Source organism: Asterias amurensis, chromosome 1, assembly GCF_032118995.1.
Source record: "Asterias amurensis chromosome 1, ASM3211899v1".
NCBI classification, from domain to species: domain Eukaryota; kingdom Metazoa; phylum Echinodermata; class Asteroidea; order Forcipulatida; family Asteriidae; genus Asterias; species Asterias amurensis.
The window spans coordinates 7161006-7177122 of record NC_092648.1 but is presented as its reverse complement, the minus strand read 5'-3'; the positions used below and the strand labels follow the sequence as shown (position 1 = coordinate 7177122).

At 37.0% G+C, this 16117-nt stretch overlaps 3 protein-coding genes across 3 annotated transcripts in view; 1 reads left to right on the top strand and 2 right to left on the bottom strand.

The window, feature by feature from the left end:
* LOC139944394 (alpha-(1,6)-fucosyltransferase-like) overlaps positions 1–3690 on the top strand; it is a 59360-nt gene extending 55670 nt beyond the window's left edge. The window contains exon 11 of the mRNA XM_071941407.1: positions 104–3690. Coding sequence (XP_071797508.1) covers positions 104–460 — 357 coding nt within the window. The 3' untranslated portion in view covers positions 461–3690. The remainder of the gene's footprint in view (positions 1–103) is intronic.
* LOC139944494 (cytoplasmic dynein 2 light intermediate chain 1-like) overlaps positions 1–16117 on the bottom strand; it is a 416808-nt gene that overhangs the window by 380543 nt on the left and 20148 nt on the right. The gene's annotated exons all lie outside the window — the stretch shown is intronic.
* Positions 7088–16117, bottom strand: part of LOC139944485 (signal recognition particle subunit SRP54-like) — a 30611-nt gene continuing 21581 nt past the window's right edge. Inside the window, exons 9-15 of the mRNA XM_071941518.1 lie at positions 15697–15797; positions 15329–15415; positions 15001–15074; positions 13940–14048; positions 13137–13313; positions 12461–12556; positions 7088–10415 (exon numbers count right to left, since the gene is read on the bottom strand). Of these exons, the coding sequence (XP_071797619.1) occupies positions 10291–10415; positions 12461–12556; positions 13137–13313; positions 13940–14048; positions 15001–15074; positions 15329–15415; positions 15697–15797 (769 nt within the window). The 3' untranslated portion in view covers positions 7088–10290. The remainder of the gene's footprint in view (positions 10416–12460; positions 12557–13136; positions 13314–13939; positions 14049–15000; positions 15075–15328; positions 15416–15696; positions 15798–16117) is intronic.

Sequence of the window (16117 nt, the reverse complement as noted above, 5' to 3'; positions counted from 1 at the left end):
GATGGGCTCAGTGGATGAAAAGTCCCCCCCCCTCCAAAAAAAAATAAAATAAAAATGAAAGTAATGTAAATAATAACTGAGGTTGTTTTGTGTGTGTGTTTAGGTTTGTAGAGTTGCTTATGAAATAATGCAGACCTACCACCCCGATGCATCAGCGTTCTTCCATTCCCTGGATGATGTTTATTACTTTGGTGGACAAAATGAACATAGACAAACAGCTTTGTATGAGCACAAGCCACAAGGAAAGGATGAGATAGCGTTATCCCCTGGTGACATCATTGGTGTAGCTGGTAACCATTGGGATGGCTATTCTAAAGGCAAGAATCACCAACTCAGAGTTAAGAATACTGGTCTCTACCCTTCCTACAAAGTACAAGAATTTATTGACATTGTTAAGATGCCTACTTACCCACAAGTCCCTCTGCACATCCAACCCAAAAACAACATAACTGAAGTATAACATTGAGTAGACTAATGTATATCTTTTAAAAATTATTTTTAATTGTGCATGATAAAAAAAAAATAGCAGTAATTCTAAAAAGTATATTAAAATCTATATTGTGTAAATTTTGTATGCAACTCGTTAGAAAATGTATGTTTTTGTATTTGCATGGGTATGTTTTTATGCCAGTTTAGTATGTTTTATTTCGCAAGACTTTCCTGAAAATTAAACAAGGAATCACTCTTGGTTATAAGTAAATGTTTAATGTAACGGTACAATGTACATGTTAACCACTTGGTACTTGCTAATGCATATTGTTAGCTGGCCCTGATATAGGATGATAACAATGGGAGCACCTAAGCCAGACTAGTCAACAAAGAATGAATGTTGATGAATGTGATGGTGCCAATATTGTTACAAGTTGAAAAAATGGAATGTGCCGGGATGAATGACTTTCAACGAAGGACAATATTCTACTATTGCAAGATGGAAAACATTCAGTGTGGAAACTATGTTTCTAAATCCATAGAATGTTTTCTCCCGTGTACAGATCCATGTACATTGCGTTTGAAGCCAAAACATGATTTAATCAAAAGCCTTGGGTACAATACTGGGGGTGTAAATCAGCTCATCAAACTAGTTAATATTGTCTAGCGGAACCATGTCCAATGTGGATCAGCTCATCAAACTAGTTAATATTGTCTAGCGGTACCATGTCCAATGTGGATCAGCTCATCAAACTAGTTAATATTGTCTAGCGGTACCATGTCCAATGTGGATCAGCTCATCAAACTAGTTAATATTGTCTAGCGGTACCATGTCCAATGTGGATCAGCTCATCAAACTAGTTAGTATTGTCTAGCGGTACCATGTCCAATGTGGATCAGCTCATCAAACTAGTTAATATTGTCTAGCGGTACCATGTCCAATGTGGATCAGCTCATCAAACTAGTTAATATTGTCTAGCGGTACCATGTCCAATGTGGATCAGCTCATCAAACTAGTTAGTATTGTCTAGCGGTATCAGAAGTCCAATGTGGATCAGCTCATCAAACTAGTTAATATTGTCTAGCGGTACCATGTCCAATGTGGATCAGCTCATCAAACTAGTTAATATTGTCTAGCGGTACGAGAAGTCCAATGTGGATCAGCTCATCAAACTAGTTAATATTGTCTAGCGGTACCAGAAGTCCAACGTGGATCAGCTCATCAAACTAGTTAATATTGTCTAGCGGTATCAGAAGTCCAATATGGATCAGCTCATCAAACTAGTTAGTATCGCTAGCGGTACGAGAAGTCCAATGGTGCATCTCAGTCATTTCAACTCATATTGTGATAACCTTTGAATAATTAAATAAAGTAACAACATGTTTATATGTCCTTGAATTTGTTTTGTGTTGTACACAGTTGGTAGTGTCAATATGTATACATGTATGTTCATATTTTATGGACTTAATAATACTGTGTAAACAACTTTTTTGTATTTCTATTTGTAAAGTAAAGCTATGTTTTAAGAGTGTTGTAGAATTCTATTTTTGTTTACCGGATAGAAAGATGTTTATTACTCAAAGAAAAAGAGGCTTATTATTGTTTACTGAATGCAAGTCAAGTGTGCTAAATATCTTACTATAAATATGTCCAAGATTGACACTTGGGAAACTTTGATGTTGTAAGAGTTGAAACGTAACCGTCAAAATAGTCACATGCAAAGAGACTAATATAAATTGTCATGTTGTAGTGTTCCTGTTTATGTTTTTTTTTTAAACCCAGCCTTTTTCATTGGTTGAGTAATAATAGAAGCATCTTCCTTTGAATGGTTTGCTAGTATAATAGTATAAGTGTGATACATTGATGTGTGTATGGCAATTATATTACAACATCATTTGTATTTGAAGGTCAAACCATTTTATCCACTGAATGACCTGTTGGTCCAAAACATTTGTTCAAACAAGTTGGGTTTATTTAGAACAGGTTAGGTTTTTTCAGCCATTTTTTATGTTCATGCTAAAATTAAGTTCATTTTCAATTGCGACAGTGAAAATGCTACTTTCTTGACTTAGACAGTATTTAATACAAAATATGACATTGGATGAATGGAATAAGTGTGACATCTATATCTAGCGGTTGTTTTAAAAAAAAATTGTTTAAATTATTGTTTTTTGTTTTAAGTTGTTTGCCTTGTCTTTAATAGGTTTTTTAAAACCATGTACCGTACATTGATGAAGTCATCATTAATGCGATTCTTTTTGGGATGCTAGGTGGCAGCAGATTTTCAATTCTGAAATGCACCATTCTCTAAAAAGAATGGCAATTAGACAGTAGCACTTATGCCACCTACAGTGTAGTGTCTTAACTACAGTGTAGTGTCTTAACTACAGTGTAGTGTCTTAACTACAGTGTAGTGTCTTAACTACAGTGTAGTGTCTTAACTACAGTGTAGTGTCTCATTATATTCAAGTATTGCAGAAAATCATCCATGACATCCACACTTTGTATTTATTTTATTTTCTTCCTGTTTTTTTTGCACTTCATTTGAGGATTAGTCTTAAAAACATGTTGCCAAGTACTTGGCAGAGGACTAGGTGTTTTATATCCTTCTGTTGAGCATACTTTGAAAACACTCCTACAGAAGGTCTGTTACAATATTTAAACAAAATGCATACACCCCCACTTAACGTGTATCAATTCATGGTTTTAAGTTGTATGTTGAATTAAACTTTCATACATTGACTAATAAATGGCTGAGAAACAAACTATTCTACATTTTGTCTTTTTTTAGGAACATACTTTGTTGTTGACTGAAACTCTATACTCAATGTGGAGAAATAGAATTTGTAATCATTTGTAACCCTTTTGTTGTCTAACAGTTTAATATAAACCACATGGTTTGCATTGATGGATTGACTGTCAGCCAGATGGTGAATGCATCACACATAGTACAGACTGGATACAGTTCTGTGCACAGTTGTGGTAACATAACAAACACAACCAGGACTGTGTGTTTAGATGGTCCAATGATGAATTGGAATGATTATCAACTCACTGCAAATAATATTTCCAAGTGTAGCAGGGTTACATGTTTAGGGGAGGAACCTGGGAAGAAAATATAATGTTAAAGGCACTGGACATCTTTGGTAATTGTCAAAGATCACGGGTGCATTTTGTCGGCTGTAACCAACAACTGTTTCGGTCACATGATCAACCAACATAGTCCAACCGAAATAGATCCTGGTCACAACAGTGAAAACGCACCCCAATGTTCTCACTTGGTCTTTAGCCCTACATGTACATTATCCCATGTATGCAAAAAATAACAAATTGGTGAATTTTTTTCTCTATTGGTCTTATAAGTTGCAAGAGAAAAGTAAAAGAAACCCTTGTTGAAAAAATGTGTGTGTTTTTAAATGTATCAATATAAACCACAAGGGAACTGACTGGGAAAATTTTGAAATGACTTTTAGGGTTGAACAAACGAGCCTATGACCTCCGGATTAACGTGCCGGCGCTCTACCAACTGAGCTATCTAGCCCTATGTTGGCGGTGTCCCTATTTTGTCAATATCTTTGTTTGGGGGTGCCAGTCAGAAGCCATACAACCGTTAAAGGATTCGGGTACTTTTTCGTGTTATCGTGCCGGCGCTCTACCAACTGAGCTATATATCTAGCCCTATGGTTGGGGTGATCCACTGACTGCCGCTTCGCAGGTTGTATCGTAATTTGGGTGTGATCCCTGGCTACACGGCAGTTAACGGTTGTATGGCTTCTGACTGGCACCCCCCGAACAAAGATATTGACAAAATAGGGACACCGCCAATATAGGGCTAGATAGCTCAGTTGGTAGAGCGCCGGCAAGTTAATCCGTAGGTCGTTTGTTACAATCACACTCTAGTCAATTCTTTGTTTAACCCCAAAAATGCTTTTAAATGTGTGTGCTTTTTTTTATTTGGTTTGCGGTAACACCATGTGTGAATCTACTTGCCATTAGAATTAATGGAAGCATTACTGTTAAATCATAATCAAATGTAGCAGTAGCAGTAGCAGGTTTAATTTTTTTCATTTGAAGAATTGACATTGATGGAAGTAAAACACGTAAATGTTTAAATTACAGATAAAACATTTTACTTTGCAAATGTCTCACAAATTGCATGTTATTAAATAAGGTAACAACACATTGCCATGCATACCAAAATAATTTGGTACCATTACTGGTCTATATGTAGCCTAAGGCTATGCTATACCATGGAGGTAGGCTATACATGCATCTAATTGAAAAAATCATTAGTACCATTTGGATCCAAGCAGAGTCTTTCTGGACAACACACACATAAACAATGGTGTAACAAAATCGGTCAAGTGGAACGAGATGACAGTGATGAAAGCACACAGAAAAAGCAGGAACACAGAGGAGGGAAGAGGAAGCTGGGTTGACCCTAACCATTGTAAGAGGTGGGAAACACAAAAGAAAAATTCAATGATGGGAAGATGGATAGAAAAAATAATTAATTAGTGAATAAAGCAGACTAAGAAGGGGGTATTAGTGGGGAAAAGGAGAAGACAGGAGACAAAGGGTTATTAGTCATTTCCTTCTTGGATGTTTAAAGAATGGCGTTGAATGGTCTGGAGGCGCCTTATCTTTACTCAAAGTCTCTCTTAAGGTTTCCTAGTGCCTCAGCGCCTCTAAAGTCAGGTCAGTATGGAGTGATTAATATGAATATTGAAGTAATGTCCTACAGGTGCATCCAGCTTATGGGTGTTGACTGTGGATATGTGGCCCTAGAAACATCTTGAGTGTAGATCTTATTTAACCTATACATTGAAAATCACATAGTCGGCGAGATGGAGATCTATATGAGATAGATGGGATTAGTGGTGGTGCAGAGACATAACCCTGTGGTACCAATGGTCTGGTGAAGGAGTGTAGTAACATTTGGACCCAAGCAGAGTCTTTCTGGACAACACACACATAAACAACGGTGTAACAAAATCTGATGTGTTGTTTACAAACGATGCTTCCCTGTGACACAAAGTGAGGATTAACATTAGCTTAATAAGGGGGGGGGGGGGGTGGGGTGGGGCTTCTGAAATCTCTGAAATTGGGTGGGCGTCTAGGTAACTATCTAGGTTCTTCCTCGAAATTTTGGGGTGAATTTCAAATATTCATATTCGCCACAGTGTGAGAGTAGCATATCAGTGTTTGTGTACTTGATTTGTATAAACACCTCAGGCGGTGTGTACTTCTTGGTTTCTGTAAGTCGACTTGTTGTAATAAGGTATGTCAATAAGTTGAAAAAGGCATTTTATCCAAGTCGAACTTGGCGAGTTAAATTTTGTCAGTAAGTCGCCTTATCATTTTATCTTAGTCAATTTCGTGAGATAACATATTTCCGGTAAGTTGACTTATAATTTTATCTAAAGCAACTTGGCGGGTTAAATTAAGTCAGTATAAGTCGACTTATATCATTTTATCTAAGTCGACTTGGTGAGATAAATTATTTCAGTAAGTTGACTTATCATTTTATCTAAGTCGACTTGTGAGATAATTTATATCAGTAAGTCGACTTATCATTTTATCAAAGTCGACTATGTGAAATGAATTATGTCAGTAAGTCGACTTGTTGCTTTATCTAAGTCGACTTGGTGAGATAAATTATGCCATTACGTCGACTTATCATTTTATGTAAGTCAACTTGGTGAGATAAATTATGTTGCTAAGTTAACTGATTGTTTTGAATACGTCGACTTAACAAGATAAAATATGTCAGCAAGTTAACGAAATAAGCCGTCTTGATGAGACAAATTATGTCGGTAACTCGATATGTGGGATGGCACTCCTGGAGCTCCGTATTAAGTTATTAAGTTGAGCTGATTTATGAAGAATGGGCCGATTTCATAAAAGGTAGCAATTGCATTTTCTAGGCTTTTGCTTACATCTTCATACATAAAAATAAGCAGTTGCTAGAAAGCTAAAGCTATAGCTTAATACAAAAGCAATAGCTTGTTTCTTGCAAGCAAATGCCACATTGATTAGCAATTGCCTAAATACGTATACAACAACCATTTGCTTATTATTCAGCAATTGCTTGAAGTGTTACAAAATCCCTACATGGTAGCTTGACCTCTTGCTTGTTCCTGTTTTTACAATTTACGAAGAAGGTTTTATCATGTTTATGCAGGTCAGATTACCGGGCTCGTCCTAAGGTGTACAAACCAAGAATAAATTGAGAAGAAATATCCAATCCTACCTATCCGAAAATTGTTTCATTTCCACAAACCAAAATGTTCGATCTGTTTTTCTTACCAGTGCCTGTTGCCACATTCATACTATGCAGCCATAAAGTTTTCTTATTTTTGCTCAACATAGAAAATAGTCCTACACACCTGTGACGGAAACAATTTGGCAAAAACATAATGATAAAATAATCATCACATGTTTGAGACTTGTTTTTTTCCTTTACAATGACTTGTTTTTCTCATTTGCAATGATAAAAATGATTAATATATAAACTAAATACTTTCAGTGTTTTCCTCTGACAACTAGTTGGTCTGATTTCTGTGCATCTGTTTCAACATTTGGGGTCAACTACCCCCCCCCCTCCCACACGAAAACATGAAGGTTTTGTTTGGACATTTTCAAAAAGACAGTGGAAACAGGAAATAAATACCCCAAAAGCCAAATACACTTTGATGAAATGGGCAAATCTCATGTAAAGAACAATGTCAACACTTTTATGCTATTTGTAATCCCAAGGTGTTAAGTTCTACAAATTGTACATCTCTGGTCAGATGTGGCTGGCAGCCAAAGGGGCCCTTGCAGGCCTGCTTCTCGAACACGTTGTAGCCGCGTCCTTCGCAATTCAGCTCATAGCTGCGAGTATGGATGATTAGCCCCCCCCCCCCAAAAAAAATTATTCTTATTCTTATTATCATTATGAGACAGCTTTTTATTTCTGTGGAATACAGATTTTACTGCAATATATCCATTAAGATAGAATAACAAAACCAACAGTACTTGATCAAATCATTTCTAAAGAATATAAAATTTGTCTACTACTTTCATGTTGGCAACCTTCTTCAAAATTAAAGGCAGTGGACACTATTGGTAATTACTCAAAATAATTATTAGCATAAAGCCTTTCATGGTGACGAGTAATGGGTAGAGGTTGATGGTATAAAACATTGTGAGAAACGGCTCCCTCTGAAGTGCCATAGTTTTCGAGAAAGAAGTAATTTTCCACAAATTTAAATTAAGAGACCTCAGATTTAGAACTTGAGGTCTCGAAATCAACCATCTAAACGCATACAACTTCATGTGACAAGAGTGTTTTTTCTTTCATTATCTCGCAAGGTCGATGGCCGATTGAGCTCAAATTTTCACAGGTTTGTTACTTTATGCATTTGTTGAGATACACCTACTGTGAAGGCTAGTCTTTGACAATTACCAATAGTGTCCACTGCCTTTAATGTTTGTCATGCATGTTTTTCCAGGTGTTAGCAATTGTTGCTTTGGCACCTTCCTTGCTACCTGGTATTTCAGATTTGTCTTATAGCACATGTCTTTGGATGAATTTGACCAAAGCTGCATCCTCTTGTTGATCACATTTGACAACAGTTTGATCACCACTCTGTGCAGCCTTTTTCGAAACCGGTGTGAAAAGCAAACCTGTCTTCTATTAAGCTCCACATTTGTGTATGCTTCATCGCACATGAATAGGGCTTTATTAAGAACATCAAAGCAATTGCTGGGTTATGGTTGAGAAAAAGCAATTAGTCAAAGCAAAAGGTTATTTATACATTTTTAATCAATTGCTTTTGCTTCAGCTTCTGCTGATGAACTTTTGCTTTTGCTCAGTGCCTGTGCTTATAAGCAATTGCTAGCTTTTATCAATTCGGCCCATTGATCACACAATTACATTTCTCGATATCAGGGAAGCACCTGGATAACTTTTCCCTTGTTCCATCCATCCATCCATCAAAACGCCATACATTGTTTTGTTTTTGTAACAAATGATCAGCCTAAGGATCATACATAAGGTCAGCCTGCTATCATTTGGTGCAACATCTTCCTCATCAACCTTCTCTGACAGAACTAGTCTCTTTTTCAAGGTTTGATACCGCCTTATGTAACTTGTTGTGTTCTTCCAGGCGGCGTATGAAATAGTCATCGTTCCAATCTCCATTAATAACATGTCTCCCGTGGGTGGTTCATAGCTCATTCGGGGGAGATTAACTTTTTCACAATTTGTAGTTTCAAGATCAGTTGGACAAAAAGCGGCAATCTGTGCTTTTCTGGTATCAGAATAGCAGAAGAGCATATTACATGTTTTTTATATGACTTTTTCTACTTTTCTACTAACTGAAAAGCAGATTTAACGTTTTGTGAAAACGCAATTTTCTATTTCTCTGCTTTTCTGCCACCTGAAAAGCAGACTTTACTCTGCCAACCCAAAAGTGGCCATCTCCTTTTCTCCTTTTAGATCCCAGAAAACCAGAATTTACTTAGGGGACTGAAAAGTGGCCATTTGCTGTTTTGCTTTGATGCTTTGTCCTTCGGAAGGGCCGTAAAGCCGTTGGTCCAATGTGTTGTGTAATGCACGTATAAGAACCCAGTGCACTTATCGTAATAGAAGGGGTTTGCCCCGGTGTTCCTGGTTTGATTGGCAACATATTGCGCCACAGCACCTTGTAAACCATTAGATGGTGCTATTAAAAGGAGTAGTCTCATAATTCAAAGCGTGAGGCCATTAAAACATTTTATTTTATGAACAAGATTGTTTGTACATTGAGTTTGATACCTAAAGCACCATAACAGTTTCATAAAACATGTATACACTAAACAAATGCATAAAATGTTGATAACAATCCTGCACAACATATTTAGTTATGATACATCATAGGTTTAATAATATTAGTATTTGTTTTGGTAACATTTCTGATGGAAATATGTTTAAGGTATTAAGTTTTGTTAATCATGGCTAACCATGTAGTATGCATTCAAATTGTCTTCTTTCAATCTGTACACTTAGTCCAGATGTCATTGTAATAAACTTTATTCCATGAACTGCATGCATTACTGGAGATGTACATTTACATATACACTGAACGAAATTATTGTACACTAAACGAAACTCAGTGATAAGGTTCACTTTGGGCATTGTGATTTCCCTATGTAAAAAAAGCATATAATTTGACTAGTCTAGAAACTAACTCATTGATAAGGTTCACTTTGGGCATTGTGATTCTGTAAAGCGAACCACCTGTGCTGGATCAATCGGAACAGATGGTCCTCATGTAAACTGTTCTATAAACTGTCCAGAATGTAGTTGATCATGATCAGTTAAGGTCAATCAATCATGTTACTTGCATTTCAGTTAACAGCTTTGTTCATAAAACTACCTTATGTTTTTACCCTTTCCTTGATTAGTGAAAACTTGAAACTACTTCATTTTATGCAATTACAAGTGACAGCGTGTAAGGCGATTCAGTGAAACTCCATATCATCACTGATCAAAATAAACCTGCACACTTACATTTGTTTTATGTTACTGGTAATATTAAACCAAAACAAAACTGCGCTCTTTAAAACATACAATAAATATAACCATGAAATCACCTTGAAACATAGAATCTGACAAACAGAAAAAGAAAACACAACATGAAATGTACGTTGCTTGAAAGTGATTACTCAAAGTTATGCGACTCACGCAATAACTGTTATCCAGAACTATTATTGGTTTACATTAAATCAAGACTTTGGACCCTTCCGCTCCCCCCCCCCCAAAAAAAAAAAAAAAAACAAGTAAAAATAATAATAATCATAATCATAATAAAAATAATTTATATACTTGGGGACTATTTATTACTAGGTCCACCTCCTCCCCCTCCACCCATCATGTTACCTAAACCACCAAGCCCCGCCCCTCCACCTGAACCTTGCTGAAATTGTCGTAACATATTCTGAAGTCCACTCATACCACCTGCGAAATAAAGCAAAATAACATTCAAGTTAATGTTTGTGCAAAGCATATTGTGATGGTAAGAGGACCTAATTAGCTCATAGACCCTCCTCCTATAAAGTTTTTGGCAAACACATTTTTGGTACCAGTAAGATTCATCAAACAAAGGCTACGGAGTTTTTTCCTGTTCCATTGTTTGAATGTATTAAACAACAGATTGTATCATTTGTTTCAAGGTATAATATCCCATTGCTTTTTAAACTTTAGATTTATTTCATTCTCTTTAATAACCAACCTTTCTAAGTTTCGTCAATTTATGTGGCTGCATTTTATCCATTGGTTTGTCTGAGATTTTTGGGATGCTAGGTACATGTAAATGCAGCAGTTCGAATATGAAACAGTGATTTTACATGTTAAAGTATTCAAAACCAAACTTTTCCTAAGTGTTGTTTCATTTTTTGTTCAAAGTAAATTTGTCAAATGTCACGACACAGGTTTTTTAAGATAAATAAAGGCAAATAGTTTGTTCAGTTTTGAGAACACTTTAATCATATATAATAAACCTGACCTTGCAGTACAAGATAACTTGGAGCCAGTTCAGACATGCGATTTAGAATTGCTCAGAACTAAATTATTGGATTAATCAAACCATTAGGAGCGACTGGACGTGCTGGAAATCAAAAGATCAACAGTTGCAGTCGTTTGGACTGACTCTGGAGCATCTTGATTTCAGATATCAATCTTGTCATGAACCTAACCTAATTGGAATAAAGGTAGTTTGATGCCACATTTTGTCTTCTTCTCCATTTAGCTACTAACATGTACTATAGCATCAATGCTTTGCTGCACATTTTGTTACCTACATGGTCTTGGGGGAGTTTATGAGTGTTTTTTTCTTTCTCCTTCTTCCTTTTTGAAAATTCTTTTATTTACTAAACTTTTAACTAAAATAATACACTGCAAAACAGACATCTGTTGTTGACCCTGTTTACAACTAGTAGGATGGGTCACTATACTGCCATGGTACTAAGCACACTTATTGGTTAGAATAAAACAAGTTTGATTGTCTGAAACCAGAATTGATTTGTGTTGGCCTCCCGTCGCTCCTAATCTATTTGGGTTTGGCATTACTCTCGAGTGCCTGCCTGAACCGAGTGGTCAGGTGTTAGATCACATTCAAATAGTTTTGTAGCCTTGCTCAAGGCAGTCGAATTATTCACTCCGAAAAAAGACCGCCGCTGTATAAACCCCCCCCCCCACCCCCCGTATTCACTGTGCGTAACATCGCACGACACGATGCCCCCGTACACTATCCGCATGCGGAGGCCGTCAGGCCGACAACCTTGTAGGGTCTGTGTTGAAGCCACTGACCTCATTACTATAATAAGCGAAGAGTTCCCACGGTCAGCTCATTACCATAATGCCCGCGAAAGACGAGACATGTCTACATCACACACCACCACCACGGACGCTCAGCGAGCTTGATAGGCGTGCGTGATTGGACGTCAAAATGAATAATTCATTTGCCTCACATCCTGTGTTGTCTGATAGGTCTGACGAAAGATATACATATTCATGGGCTGCATACTAGCATACTTGCATACGAGAGCCCCCCCAATTTTTACCACTTAATTTTTTACCACCCCCCTAATTTTTCAATACAACACATTAAACCCGGAAGTTACAGACCCGACAAGGCTGTCGGCCTGACGGCCTCCGCATGCGGTTAGTGGTACGAGTGCGGATGACTTGTGTGCACATAAAACAGTAGTCGTACTATGTGACAGTGTGTATACGGGTGGGTCATGCGGTGTGATCGCACGCACCACGCACAGGGTATACGGGTGGGTTTACAGCGGCGTATTTCGGAGCGAATAATGCGACTGCCTTGAGCAAGGCTAATAGTTTTGTGGCAGATGACAGAAAACATTTCTCAAAACTCTTCATAGCAGCACCATTTCCACACAGTATATTGAACCTCTCTTCAGTATATTGAACTAAATGGTGCATTATTGGCAAAGTGGACTATAGCAGTATTAAATGATTGAATAGTGTATTGTACACACCTATGTGATGTAGTACTCTAGGATCCATTGCCTTTGCAATTGACTGATTTAACTTCTGCATCTGTGCTGGGTTCACATTCTTGGCCATATCTCCACCTATACAAACACATTAAGCATTAGTCACACTTCAAATACTCACTATACAGCGACTAAACACTTTGGGTAATATCACTGCTTTGGGCAGTTGGGAAGAGTAAAATCATTGCACTTTATATAATACAACCAACATGTAAAGCTTAACAATTTAGTTAATAAGTTCAGTTTACAAATTTGTTCTAGCGGACTTGTGCACGTCTGGCAATACTTGATATGATATTTATTTACATGCAGTCAAGGTTGGCTGAATAATCAGGGGGAATTAGAAGTGAATTTCTTGTAGCACTTTGTTTAACGTCTTTATCTTCCAGTACGCGCTAATCCACCAATCAGATGCTCGAACTACTAGGGGGATAGAAACATATATACTACTTCCTCTGTCTTATATACTACTTCCTCTGTTTTTATTACACAACACAATGCGTATTGTGAATGTCAATGCGTCAACCCGTATACGGACAGTGCAAAAATACTTTCTAAACTTTGTGTGCGTGCACGCTGTTCGGTAGCATTTGAACACATTGACTTCTTATCAAGAACCATAGCATTGTTTTAGAGACAGGATGTATTAGGTGATTACCTTTTCCTTTGAAGAGTCCCTTAATACCGCCCATCTTCTTGACCATCTGTGCAAACTTCTGATACTGTTGCAGTAATTCCTGTACCTCTTTAGATGACACACCTGCCCCCCTTGCTACACGGTGTACTCTACCCTGGGTTCGCATGAAGATCTTGGCCCCTTCCCTGCTGTCTAACTCTGTCAAAATAATCATCCAAATCATTATTATTATTACAAACTCATACTACAACAACTCTTATTTAGTTTCTAAATGTTTATGGATATGGAGCATGTCACATGATATAGATTGGTTTGAATAGACGATGTGACCTATGTTTACATTCAAACCGCCCTCTGTTGACAAAACACTATACATGTCATGTTTCGCCGGGCAAAGAGTTGCGTAGTCATAGTAAGATTGCGTACACTTTCTAGCTGGCTGCCAAAACACAAAGGTTTTGCCCGGCGGTATGCGCGCGAATCATGTTATGGTTTTCGTGTGACGTCAGAGGTCTCATATAATACTACCAAAACCAGGAAAAGACTATCAAGACTTCAGACACTCTGCACATACTAGACATCTATATTAAAACATGCTTTCTCATCCAAGGTGCTTGTAGATTTTGTCACTGATGGACATGAAAGTTATGGAGTGTAAAGTGGACATCACAAACCAGTGTAAAAGGAGTAAACCAAACTAATATTGCTTCTTTTGCTGTCCAGCATGCATTCTTATCATAATCAATTCAACTTTTACAAACCGCACACTTATGTTGCACAGAACACAAAAATGCAACAATTTGATTGTAAGAATCTGGACTTACCTTCATCATTCATACTGTCCATTATCGTCATGAGTTTTTTTAGTCTAGCCATAGATTCTTGCTCATTGCCCTTTGATATAAAGTCACTACTAAACCCTGGGATCATACCCTGCAATCAAACACAGATTGTATGTTTAGCAATACTACTAATGCATATTGTTAGTACACTAAGTCTGTTACAAATATAATTAACATTTGACCTTTACCTTGGGCATATCAAGACAAATAATTAACACTACCCTAGTCTATGGGTTGATTATTTATTTCATTAAACTATCTTAGCAGATTGAAAAGAACCATCTCTGCCCTCACAAATTACCGTTTACCTCCTGGGTGAAGAGAAGCAATTAAAGTTAAATATCAAGACCAGAATATGAACCCACACTCTAATAGCTTTGGGATTCTAAATTGAGTATTGTGAACTAGTCCGCTTGGTAACAACAAACAACAGGAAACATCACAGCATTCCAGCATTGTGAGATGAGGATTGTTTAGGGAAGGAGTTTATGAAAGAAAGCAACCAATACAACTTGACAAATATACAGAGTAATGTGATGTGGTGTAGATTGCTGGCAAATTATACTGGCAACAATCAAGTTTACTCAGCAACATGTTATGTTTAGCAAATCCATACAATTTGGAAACTTGACCAAATGTGTAAAACTCCTAAGCAAAAACAAATTTTATTTCACAAAATTTTATTTCAATAAATTAATTGGGTTATTGGCCAAACTACCGTGTAAGGTAAATTAAATTGTTCATGGCTTTGTCCTCAGAACAACTTGCTGATTTTCAGCAATACTTTTTGCTTGTCAACTCTTATGATTTTGTTAATGCCCTGCTGATATTAATCTCATTAGGTGCTCAGGCTTGCCCTTGTTTTTATTTACCTGGGGACTACAACAGAAGAGGGCATTAGGGACCCCATGTTGGGTGAAGGTCCGTTGTCAATGAAAAGAAGGACAGAAAAAGGTTCCTGATAACAGGTGTTTACACAGGCATGCATGAGGACAATACAAACAATGTATCATTTGCCATTGGGGCATAACAAAACATCTTACCATTATTTGACCAAATGGACCCATCTTCATGATGTTCTGGAACTGCTCATACATATCTCGCAGTGTAAACTCACCTAGAAACAATAAAGTACCACAACAAATCTTCAGGAATGTTCCAGTAATGCTATGTCAAAACTAATCACATATTTGTATTTATAAATTATGCAACACATGTAAAGATGTAACGTGACATTTGTTTTGAATGAACTTATCAAAAGTAAATCAGACAGGCCAGTGCAGGCTGGTAACAAATTACTCTGGAAAATCAATTGTATAGCTGAATATGACTGGGGGCTGGTCACAGGGGAAAACAAATCTTATTCCTTACCATGTTTGAGTTTGTTGATAAGTTCTTCATTGTCGTCTAAGTTGAGCTCACTGACTTTATCAATAAGTCCTTCAATATCACCCATGCCTATTAAAAAAATCAAGCACATGAAAATATTATCCAGTGTGCCTAAAAGCATCATAACAATTAATAAAAGGTAGCTTTAAAGGAGATTAAAATGATCCAGAAGTACCATGATCTGGCCAGAGAACTTGGACAGATTTGGCAGGTGAAAGTGAACGTTATCTTTGTGTTGTTGAAATTCTAAAAATTAGGTTTACTTCTGTTTACACCAACAGAACTCATTAGATAGATAATTACTGCAAAACTTGTATGAAGAAAATATTGTATTAAAATAGTTAACTTACCAAGCAATTTACTAACAAATGGTTTTGTTTTGAACTGCTCAAAGTCATCAATGTGTTCACCAGTTCCTATGAAAATGACTGGGCTCTTAGTTGCTGCAACACTGCAAATAAAAACAAAGTATGTCAAATGTGATAACAACAAAAGTACTTTGTTAACTTCAAACAGCCTAAACTGCCCTGCCTGTTTCTCCTTAAAGGAACACGTTGCCTTGGATCGGTCGAGTTGGTCTTTGAAAAGCGTTTGTAACCGTTTGTTATAAAATGCATATGGTTAGAAAGATGTTTAATAAGTAAAATACAATAATCAACACACATTTGCCTCAAAATTGAGTGGTTTTCCTTTTACTTTGCGAACTAACACGATCGGCCATTTATGGGAGTAAAAAATTTGACTCCCACAAATGGCCAACCATGTTTGTCG